This window comes from Scomber scombrus, chromosome 6 (genome assembly GCF_963691925.1).
Source record: "Scomber scombrus chromosome 6, fScoSco1.1, whole genome shotgun sequence".
Lineage (NCBI taxonomy): Eukaryota > Metazoa > Chordata > Actinopteri > Scombriformes > Scombridae > Scomber > Scomber scombrus.
Window position 1 is genome coordinate 32,539,898 of NC_084975.1, and position 12,680 is coordinate 32,552,577.

The window sequence follows — 12,680 nt, forward strand, 5'->3', positions numbered from 1 at the left end:
AAAACAAAAAACAAAGCAGTCAGAGCCCCACTAATAAGACTGCCATGTTCCATTACATTGTATAATTTGTAAATGTTGAACATACTGAGGATTTTTACTATTTGTGGGGCTACAAAATATAAAGTTTCCCCTAATGGTGGCGCTAAAGCATTCATCCCTTCTGCAGCATACATTTAAATATACGTAATGTATCTGACGTGAACACTGTACAGTAGCCTTCATTTCAGTTTCAACTATTGTGTGTGACAGTTTGATGTGAGAGTGGTGCTACAGAAAAGCTGATTGTCCAACATGGAAAGGTTGCATCCTCTAGTCTAGGGATAATTAATGTATTATAGATTTATTATAGAATTTAAGAGTCATGTACTGACTCAGCATTGCACTCCTAACGTTGTTAGGCTCACAATAGCTTTTAAAATGGGATCAAGATTGATGCAGCAGAACCCAAGATATAATCTATTTTACTCCATGCATTCTTCTGTCAAAATCTGATGCCTACATTACCCAGAATGCAACTTGACTCAATTCACTTGACAGTACAGATTAAGGTTATGCTGGTAGTGACTAATATAACCTGGAGCCTCATACAGAGATGAGATGTGGGCCACAGAAGTCTTGTAACTTCACTTCTTTCTTTTTCATGTCACTTCATTCTCAGATTCGTAGTCTTCAGCCCCAATCAACACTGAATTTAGGCTTGATGGTAGCACCAAAGGAAAGGTCAGGGAGTGCTCACATCTTTAGCTTCATTCTGGGGGCCACAACCATCCAGAGCAAATCTGGAAACCCAATCCCAAAGTTGTAGAAATATCTTACCGTGAACAATATGAAGGTCTGCAGAGGTCCTGGCAAGGCAAAAAAAAACAACATTCCACCTTTTAAACTTCAACATTGGTTGCCCTAAACGTCCTGTTGCAAAAGCACAGAAACTGTAACTGAGATGATTTACCTAACACTATTTTCATCCTACTTCCTTCCTACTCTCCAGGTCTCCGTAGCGGTGGGACTAGCAGGGTTTGCCTGTGTGATGCTGGTGGTTCTCTTTCTTCTTATCAACAAGTATGGACGACGCTCCAAGTTTGGCATGAAAGGTAGGAACATCTCTTATTTGCTTTTTCTTTCTGATGATTTGTCACGTGTTCGGCCGGGCTCAGAGTGTGTGACTGAGGTGCTGAACGGAGCTTTAAGGTGTGACTGGTGACTGTTACAGAGATTTGAAGAACTAGTGTTCATGGATGGAAGTGGCTGAAGTCTGAAACTGTTAGCTCTGTAGTATTGATGTGTAATCACTGTATACACATTGATACATAGTTTGGTGGCTGGATGGATGTTAGATCAAATGAGCAGCCATGGACCTATGATTAATTCCTCGCTACATGAATATGAGGAGTATAATTTGAGGGCATATAGTAGAATGGATAGCGATTTCCTTGAAAAATGAAGGAAAGAAAGATGTTTTGTGCAAATAAACCAATAAACCAATTCTTAGAATTGTCTAAAGGTTGTTTGGTCAAAGCAGTCAAAGCAAGTTGTTTGACTGCTTCTTAAGTATTCACTCTGTCTTCTCTCCCTCCCATCTGTCTTTCCCTCTCGATGTTTCTACCACTTTATGTTGTAGACCTTTTTAGAAGTCACTGGCTTCTCAGTTGCAGCATCCTTACATCTGTCTAAGCTATCAGTGTTCAAGAACAGAAAATAAAATCAGTTTTAAGGACGTGAGTTTACTGCAAGTCAAGGTTGCTTCAATCAGAGTTGAATTTATTATCCACTGACCAATGACACTCTCACTGTTCTGTAGCATCATGTTTGTACTTGAGTTTTGAAGCTGTTTTAGTGAGTTGGTTTTATTTTGACTTGGGTGTATTGATGTATTTTTAAGTGGTTGTAGGTTATTAAGTACATGTTGGGATGATGGAGAGAGATTAAATGATAGGATGAGGTGATTATAGCTGCTTATAGTTTCACATTTTAAGTTAATGTTATTAAGTTTTGTTCTGGTTTCATAAATGTATGAATTAGGGCTGCACGATTTGGTGAAAAAGTCATATATTGCGATTATTGTGAAAACATATTGCGATATAGTAAATAAACTGGTATCATGAGTGTATAATAACTGAAGATTTTGAGAATCTAACTTACCAATAGCAAGGTGAAGTTCATGTCCATTGATTAAGCTCCACTGCTTTTACCATATTAATGCAGTTATCTGTTGTGATAATGACTTGACGCTCCTCACACATGCAGCCGATGCCTCATTCAAGCCCAAGGCTATGTTGTCAAGGAGGAAAGCGTAGAAACTGATTTGCTGCTTCTTACAAACATTAACAGAGGATGATAAACAGTAGACCATTAGCCGACATCTTGGCAAGTCACTTACTACTTCCTGTTCGCACTACCAAAATAAAAGCATTTAAAGTAGTTCAACTCAAAGCTTTCAAAAGAAATTAAATCTCTGGTTCGACACAACAATAACCATTTCTCGTTGGTTTGTGTTTTGTTTTGTTTTGTTTACAGGCTGGTCGTAAGTTGTCTCTTTATTAGTTAGCGCTTTCACTGTGATGCATTCATATGTATTGTGCCGTTTAAGGTGCTGATATAAATGTGTTGTGTTGCTGCATGACATAGAGGCTTGCATTTGAGATATTATACAGAATACCTCTTTCTGCTCGACGTCGCTGAGCTTAAATCCAAAATATCACCATGTAACACAGGTCAAGTTTTTTTTTTTCACCAGTTCAGCATCGGCTGCTCGTTAGCATCCATTAGCACCTGGTCTGTGGTCTGCTCATCCGCACTGCACACACTTCACTGTTTACACAGAGACTGAGAGCAGTCTGTGAAGTATCTCGACTCATGGTGCATAGATGACCAAATGTTTTCACACGCACATTTAAATTCAAATAAATTTAAATGTCTCTTTTGCGATTATATAAGTGCAAAGGCTGACATCGTGATTGCGATTGCAAGTAGATGAATCGTGCAGCACTAGTAAGAATTGTTGTTTTGAGAAAAGATAACAGAATAGAACAGTGTGTCATTTCAAAATCATTAAATCATTAAATCCATCAGAGTTTTCTCCGATATCTGTTTTCATCGTTACAGCACTAACAGTGTATGTTAACTGATTTACTGTATCTTTATTTTTCCTGCTAAAAAGCATATATATATATATATATATATGTATGTATTAGTACAGGTGCACCTCAGGGCTGTGTAAGCTCACCGGTCCTGTTCACCCTTTACACAAACGACTGCAATAATAGTCTCCCGGGAAACCTGTTTTTAAAATGTTCTGACGACACTGCCATTCTCAGCCTGCTTCACCAGAACTCAGACCCGTCATTGTACTTCACGGAGGTTAATACATTTGTTCAGTGGTGTGACGAGAACTATCTCATCATTAACATTAAAAAAACTGAGGAGATGGTGTTTGAATCCTCGGTCGGTGGGGGATCATACTCGACTGTCCAAACACAGGGAGGAGATCAAACAGGTCACAGCTTACAGGTATCTGGGTATCCACCTGGATAACCTCTTCAGCTGGTGTGATCACGTAGACCATGTATGTTCCCGTTTACAGCAAAGTTGTATTTTTTACGCAGACTGAGGGTGTTTGGTGTCAGCCAGAACATCATGTTTTTATTTTAACAGGCAGTGATGGAGAGTGTCATCAGGTATGGGATGATCTCTCCACACAGTCCAAATCTAAGTTGCAGCGCCTGGTACAGCTTGCTATGAAGGTGATGGGGAGGACTGAAAAGCTCTCCCTTCAGTCCATCTATGAGCAATCTGTAGTCTATTGTCGGACCCGTCCCACATCCTTCAAGCGTAGTACGAGCTCTTGCCTTCTGGCAGAAGGTACAGAATCCCAAAATGCAAACTGAACCGTTTTAAATACTCTTTCGTACCCACCTCCATCAAAATGTTAAATAGATCTGTACGCTGAGGGAAGTGTGCAATAACTTGGTGTTCTGTTTGTTTTGTTTTTTTATTTTGCTTTAATCTTTCATTGGATGTGTCATGAGTGTGTATGTGTACGTCTTTAGCTGTTATATGTATTTTATGCGTATTTATTGTCTGTAAGGGCAGCTACTACTATGCACTACGCACTTTGAGTCCATGACAAATTTCCCCATGGGGACAATAAAGTATATTCTATTCTATTCTATTCTATTCTATATAAATTCAGCAGCATAGCAGTTTATCTGTAGGGGAAGTAGACTGAACATGTGGACATGTAGGGGATGCACATTCTCCTGTGAGTGGCTGTAGCAGCTCCAGTGAAGGATTAAAGTTGTACCATGCAGCCTCTCATGCTGGCAGCTCCAGCTGGCAGCAAGAGGTGAGTGTTTGCTGAATTTAAAACCCAGAGATGGTTGAAAGTAAACTGCCCACAGCACACTTGTGTTTACCAACCCGACTTCTCTGTGATGACTCATACCAGCAGATACAACAGGGATGAGGGAGGGAAAAGATCCATCACTGATGAGTCAACTTCACCCTGGAAGGAGCAGACAGTTTGGATTTAGCTCTTCAGTTTTACTTCGTTTGAGTGGAAATGATTTCCTGTTAAAGCTCATACTGAAGTTTCACTCAGGGGAACTGACTATATTTCCAGTGTCTCATTTATTGGGGAGATGATGCTCTTCTTTATCACAGGGCCTCTAATATAAGTCATTTTTATATAAACGAAGTGGAACCTCACATAGGTAGAGTAACTCAGAGTTTCTAATTTATACTTTCACCAAGTTCCAGCATGAAAATGGAACAGTACAATATGACCTTTATTGATTTAAACAGAAGGTGTGCTCTGTAATAGAAGAAAGGGTCATTTGCTTTGAAATATCTGTTCATGAATCTACAGGCTGGCTGATATTTTAACCTGCATGTTGCAGGAATAATTACTTTTCATGGGTTTTAATTTCCTTGAAGCAAATGAAAGATCATTTTTGAAAATTAGAGTGTCAACTCTAAAAGCTCTGGTAAATGTCTTTGTTGTATTTTATTAAGTGAACATAACATCTTATTAATCCAAACCAAAGGTTTTTTATGTACAGTATATTGTAAAATCTCAATGATTGAACAGATTGTTTTCCACAATTTCAGAGAGAGTCCAGGATGTTTTTTAACCCTTACATACTTCTCATATTCTGACTCATAATTAGTCACCAATTCACATTCATAAATTCCCCAAAATTCCAACAAAATTTAAAAAAAAACATGATCCATTTTATTTGGTTCACATTAAGATAAGTCTGGCTAAAAGATATGTGTAGGCTATATGATGTTTTTACAACATTCATTCATTACTGATGGCTAGCTCAAAGGCTAATGCTAAGACATTGGCTACACTTCCTAGTTTACACTTTACGCCAAAAAAATGTCCAGAGGCTTTTTTAAACAGCATGCTGAACTCCTGCTCACATGCTTCAAAACATACTTAAAAGCCTTGTTAGTAGTTCTGTGTTAAAAGCTTTCCACAGCATGTGTGTGCTAGGAGGTCTAACATGTTGACTTGTGCAAGATACACAATCTCATACACCCCAATGTCTTAAGGGCACAAACAGAAAAACAGAAACACCATATCAACCATCTGTTAATTACATCCATCTGTTCATTTAGTGCTGTCTTACAGCCAATCCACATTACTGCCTGTAGGGCACACACACACACACACACACACACACACACACACACACACACACACACACACACACACACACACACACACACACACACACACACACACACACATTACATTTGACTCAAGGCACACAGAGATGAAGTGTGTTGATATGAAGTCTCAGGCACTCAAAATTGATGCTTTTTAAAGAACAAGGAGCCAAGCAACAAACTGATGATTCCATTAAGTCCCAATACACCCTCCTCACCATGCACTCTGTCCCTTCGCTAGAGGAGGAAATTACATCTATGTTTTCTCCTAAGAAGAAATATTGTCATCTTTATCACACTGTAATCTGCTTTTATTTCCAAAAGTCTTTTAATGTCTAGAGTGATGTCTGTCTGTGTCTGGCACACTTCCTGTATATTTGAAGGCTTACCTATATTATTTCAGCAAACACACACATACACACACACACACCATATATATGTGTATATATATATGTCTCTCACTCTGTTTCTCTCTCTCGACATTTTTTCTTTGTGCAGACCGAAAGGTTCCTGATGTTTTGGCCAGTGCCTTGCATGGTAGCTTCATCAGTACATGGGTACATAGGTGAATGAGAGACATAATGTTGGGAGTTCTGAATAGGAACAATATATAAATGCAGTCTAGAAGAGCCCTTTCCTCTTTGAATTCATCGGGGATGATAGTGGTGCAGGTCCACTTGGTTTCTGGGTTTCTGAAAAGTCGGTTCAGTCTGGTCAAGTTGAGCAGGATCTGTCACTTGGTGAAATGATTGACTATTGAAGTCTGTTTTAGATTGGGTCTGACTGTCCCCATGTCCCTCTACAATCAGGCTTCTCTTTTTTTAAAATCTATTCTTGCACATAAGGTTTTCTACAGGTCTGTTTTGGATGAGGTCCAAAATGTACCTGTGAGGACCTGTAGTCCACACTCCATACAAGATGGAGTATTCAAGAACTGCTGAAGCAGCTGTTCCTGAGAGCATGCACTCTCAATTTGCTTCAGGCTATTCTTGATTTCTTGTCAGTGCTGCTTAAGGGCTACTGACTCTATTCTCCCCACCCCAGACTTCATGACTGGTTTTTGATTCCATTGCTTGAAGAAATGACTCATGTCTTTTTGATGGTAAAAAATTTGAATGTGGTCCAGTTTTCATCGGAAATTGCCAATCTCAAATTACTTTGTCCACAAAAATACAACTGATATCAGACAAACTCCAGTATTAAATTCTGCATGTTGCATTGACAACTCAGTCTCTTCATAGTACTCTGGCCCAACCCGGTGGAAAAGGTCTGAAGGCTTTTAAAAACCATGGTTTTAGATTTAATCAGTGGTGGTTCCAGTGCTCTGCCACTAATTAGAATTTTATTGACCATTCAGAATCTTTTTGGGAAAGGAAATCTCTACATGAGAGAGACAATTATCAACTTTAGTGAAAGGTCACTAAGGCTGCTCACATCCAAATTCAAATCCCACATCAACAATTTAAGGTTAGTTTTCTATAATAGTCCAACAGAGAGTACAAATAATGATCAGCAACCTGCATATTAACCTTTAAAAACCAAACCAACCCCAACATATACTGTACATACAGACACTGCCTCATTACCTGGCAACAATGAGCTGGTGGGAAGCTTAAATCTGCTTTCTTCCGCCTCTTGGTATGTTGTTAACAGTGTTCATATGCTGAACAATTCCATGGCACCAGGTTTCCTCTATGGTCCTTTGATTAAACAAAAGCACAGGATCAGCTGACATAATGAAGGTTTTAACACATGGCCTCTCTCTTCAAGACATGTTCTGAAAAAAAAAAGTTATTGTTAAAGAAGCAGTTGAGCATGTGTTGACCAGGGAGCACAGCTTTTGTTTTTGGTATGTTTAAAGGCATGGTGATACTAAACCGATTCAGCCTCACTATGACAACTGTCTGTGAATGTTCTCTGCTCAGAGATCACTATGACAACAGAACTCTATAACTCCTAAAACAACAAACTGTATGTATGGGTTAAACAAACATCATGAATCATTGAGGTGCTGTTAGGTGTATTGATGAACACTGGTTAGAGCCGTGCTAGTTGTTCCAGTCCAGTGCTATGCTAAACTAACCATGACTAAAGCTGTGCACTCAACCCATACACACCACACTGATAATGATCTTTTCATTCAACCCACAGAATGAAATAACCATATTTCCCAAAATGTGGTACTGTTCCTTTAATCATAGGAGCAAAAACCTACATGGGGCTTTGGGCTCTGGCGGGTGTCTCGGGCCCTGAGGCAATTGCTCACTTTTTGTTGTTGATAATTCAGCCTTGATAAGATCAAACCTCAGACATAAATTGTAAGATGACTCTCCATTCAAAGTCTCTGAGAGAAACCATTTCATTTTGATACATTCCTTTCCATCACGGCACCATGCTATTAAAGCACCTCTGAACTGAGCAGAGCAGAGTGGACTGCAGTCAATTGAATAAAAATGGTAGAAAAAGAAAGTAGATTAAAAGGTACAGGGGAAGGTGAAGAGGATGATAATTCACAAAAAAAGGAATTGAGTGGTTGTTCAGGGGTGCAGGACATGCCTTTTAGAGCATACCTGCAGCTGCTCTTATGTGGTTTGACAGGAATTAGACTTTTTTTTTTTCTCCATATTTTTTTCAATTGTACCAGCACTTCAGCTCAAATCACATATTTTGGTCTTTTCTTGCAGAGTCGGAACTATTTAGAGCCTCACTTCCAGTCAGTGAAGAGTTGAAATGTTACTGCTATTTTTCTTTCCTGTGTGAGCAGCTGGCCCGAGGCAAAACAGACTAGCTAAGGCTATAGCTCAAGGCAAGTTGGACAGGAAGCAACGTTAGAATACACCAGTGGCACTGAGAAGTCCATCATTAAAAAACTTTCAAAAAAGTCTTTTAATGTGCATCCAGACTGACTTTGTAGCCTTATAGATCTTGATTTTCTAACCTAAGCCTCTAATTAGCCCTGTCTCTAATTAACAGTAGGTCAGACACTTCTAAAAAAGTATTTAAAGGATCATCAGACAGCCTCATATGTATCCAGCAGGCAGAGGTGTTAGGCAACATGCAATTTATCATTTGCTGTAGGACCAGGGTCAGCACCAGTCTAATTTCAGGTTTTAAGTACAATCTAATCAGCCTCCCTGTATTTTTTCCCACAAAAAATCTTAAAATGTAACTGAAAAACACATTCAAAAGGAAAAAAAATGGAGAATCAGCTTCACAGAGAGTCATTTGGTTCAAAGAAGTGGAAAAAAGTCTTAATGTCCTTACTTTCAGAACAAATACAGGAACTATAAGATAAAAGAAAACAGACTTAGCTGAGCACATACTCAGAAATGCAGTGTTTTAACCGTGAAATGCAAGCAGGGATACCACCTGAGTAAAGGCTGACTTACTGCCAGCTACAGCAACCATGTGTCTACACTCCAAAGGTATGCAGTAGGTGATGTGCACCTTATCAAAAATGGAAGTACACGCCAGGCCTACAAAGATACCACGTGGTGAACACAAGAACTGTGACTGGCTGCTTGTGTTTTTGGTTATTGACAACATTAAGGAAGTTGAGCCTCCTGTTGCCCTTTTCAGTAGCACACATCTAGCACAGATAACTCCACTGTGCACCTTCTACTCAAAAAATGTACCCCTTTCTATCACAGTGAATGAAATCGTAAACATGATTTGGAGGATCAGGATTGTGCGAACTGCCCTTTTATTACTGGCTCGCGATGTTTCCTAATCACACACCTGCTTTAAACTTTCCAGCACATCCCCACACTGAAAGAAATGTCCATACAACCATATTCACTGCTGCTTAGGGCTGGGTATCGTTTAAAAATGACAATACCAGTACCAATAGAAGTAGCCTTAAAGTGATACCAATACCAACTGACTACTTCATTAGATACCCATTAAGCATTAAATTGTATAAAATGCCACCACTCCTCCACATCTAAATGATTTGATTTTTACACAAATGCATTTTGAAAGTCTTCTAATTATTCTAGCCCTGGGTGCAAAACGGATGGATTGCAGGTATCATTTGACATCTCTGTGATACTCCCAAACAGACAGGGACTGTATCTGAAATCACTCTTTAAATTTACCCTCCGCCACATTATTAGTGTGTCTGAATGCTGAGTGTGTAAATATAACCACTATATAGAGCCCTCATATATTTCACCATACAATGAAAAAAGTATGGTGGAAACTTTCTGTCCACAATCCCACAATGCAATGCTCCACATTTTAAAGATGTGAAAACCATGACTCTACAGCTGATGGTGATGACACAAAATGATAATGGTTATTTAGTGTCTGAAACTTTTATTCGCTGCTCACTACTGAGAGAACTATGTAGTGTTTATTATATAGGGAGTAGTGAATGAGTGAATAAGGGAGTGATCCCATTCATTTCTACATGAGCAAAATTACGTTAAAAAAAGTGAATGTTCTTGCGCTTCCCCTAATGTATGTCTCTACTTAGTCCTGCTCTCTCTCCCTCTCCCTCTCGGTGACTCTCTCTCTGTCCCTGTCCCTTTCCCTGTGTCTGTGTCTGTCCCTGTCTGTCCCTGTGTCTGTCCCTGTCACTGTCTGTCCCTGTCACTGTCTGTCCCTGTCTGTCCCTGTCCCTGTCTGTCCCTGTCTCTGTCCCTGTCCCCGTCCCTGTCCCTGTCCCAGATCATACAACCATCTGCTCTGGTGTTTTATTAAATAACCAAATGGCCTCCTCAGGGCCTGCTTTACTTATTCATACTCACAAACACTGATACACACACACACTGGCTCAGGCTCTATCTCCACTTGTGAGTTATTTGTCCTCAAAGATTCATGATTTTGTGTGTTATGACTGTGTTAAAAAAAAAAAAGCTACATTCTATTTATTATTTGGTCTTCATTCTGTCTTTAGATTCCCATATTTGGTCATTGTGAGAATGGGAACATCTGGCATCTCTACATTAAACATGTCTCAAAGAACTTGAAGATGTGATCTATAGCACAACAAAATAGTGTAAAGAGAACAGTGTTTCAGTCATCTTCAATCTTTGGTGCAGCTACAAAGTTGACCAAACTCTTCATAATGAAGGTATATGTCAGCCAGTGAAGAACATATATCAGGCTGGAGATACACACACAATACTTGTTAGTAGATGGGTTCATTGTGGGTTTGGCTCCAAACATGATCAGACATCTAGAACATGAGCAGACATATCTTGATAGTGTTATGAGAACCATAAAACACTTTTTTTTTTTTTAATGTTGTCTCTGAACATAAATTATTTACATGAAGTACATATAAGTGATGCACAAAAACAAAGAAGATGTTTCCTTATGCTTCTTATGATGATAAAATCATCATCCTAGCAGCATTACACTTATTTCAAATCATATTTGCTGCTGAAATGATATAAGCAGCTGTATATGAATGAAATGTTAGGGGACAGGTTTGTACTATACATTATACATACAGACAACAGTATTAGCACAGCCTTTACAGAAGAAAACAAGTGTTAATTATCTAAAGGATTAGTTCCAGTCAGATTTAATCATGTAGTGATTAGTAGATTTTATTCTAAAGAATGCAACAATGACCTTTATTTGGCTGTAAAAAACAAAACAAAAAAGCTCCATAACAAGTTTAAAAACACATATTTCTAATTTATACAATACATCAAATGATGGTTATTTCTTAATTAGGTGTTATTTAACAATGATAATAATCAGATAAGCATAATAATAATAATTCTGCAAACTGGACTGTATATATTTAAATACATGACATACATATTTATGCTGTATGTGTGAAATTGAGATTAAAGAGGAGAGCAGAAAACAAACAGAAATGAAGAGAGGACAAGAAGCTGCTCCTCCACATGAGTCATAATGGATGAATGAAGGTATTTATCCCATACACATTCCCTAAAGGAAGACTCTCCATGCTCACTGTTCATTACCATTTAAATGGGACCATCAAACATATACATAATTACACTCTCGCCTTCTTTCCTTCTCTAATGTAGATTTAAATATTGCTTTGTTACACTATGGCAATATAGCCACTCTAAACTACACACACACACATGCACACACACACACACGCACACACACTCCAGTATCTCCCCAGACAGAGTGCTCATTGGTTAATACTCTCAGTAGTGAAAGCCTATGGGAAAAGGGACTGGCTCATTACAATCAGAATAAAGAGTTATCATCTTTCCTCATGACTGAGTTCAGAGAGAGGGAATATGGAATCATTTTGTCTTCAGCCTGGCTTTCTGGCACATACCACAGCCTTATAGAAATCTCACAGGGATTCTGTCCTTTTGATATAAGCCTCTGGCTAATAACTTTTGTAAATGAAAGGCAGCAAACACTGGATGTGACAGAAAGAATTTCTTGGCTTGGATCTACAGTGGAAGCCTCTGGGAATGGTGCCCGCTTCATAACAAATTACACAGTTTTGTTCCATGAAATATGGGCTATGGGCCCAATCTGTATATTTACAGTTTACATAGTTAAGTGACTACCTTTATATTTGTAATTGTCCTTATTTAATATCATCCCCAGACATTTTTACATTCTTTTTAAACAGTAGCTCAGCATGGGATGATTTGGTTTTATTTAGTGATTTGTCCTACGTGTAGTCTTATTATATCATCTCTTCAGTAGCAGCAGTGCTACAGGTAGTCACATCTTTTCCTCCTTTATTTAAAATGTTATTTAAAGATTCTTAAGCTATTACTGAATAAAATCTGATGGTTTTATTTATAACTGTCTCAATCCAAAGTTAATATTGTTCAGAATTAGAAAAGGGTTTATTGCCAAGTATGTTTGCACAAACAAGGAATTATGGTCCACAGAGTTTGGTGACATCATCTTTCAAGATTTCGGGGAAATGTGGGAAAACTAGCTGCCACTCTGGACTATTGCCTAATTCACAGCTACACAATAATATCCTGCTTTTCTATGCATTATTAATTAATACAATCTGATCCACTCTATCCATGCTGTGCTGA

At 38.6% G+C, this 12,680-nt stretch overlaps 1 protein-coding gene across 2 annotated transcripts in view; it reads left to right on the plus strand.

The window, feature by feature from the left end:
* LOC133981562 (NT-3 growth factor receptor-like) overlaps window positions 1–12,680 on the plus strand; it is a 270,283-nt gene that overhangs the window by 164,293 nt on the left and 93,310 nt on the right. For both annotated transcript variants that reach the window (XM_062420326.1, XM_062420325.1), the window contains one exon: window positions 989–1,091. In XM_062420326.1, the coding sequence (XP_062276310.1) occupies window positions 989–1,091 (103 nt within the window). The remainder of the gene's footprint in view (window positions 1–988; window positions 1,092–12,680) is intronic.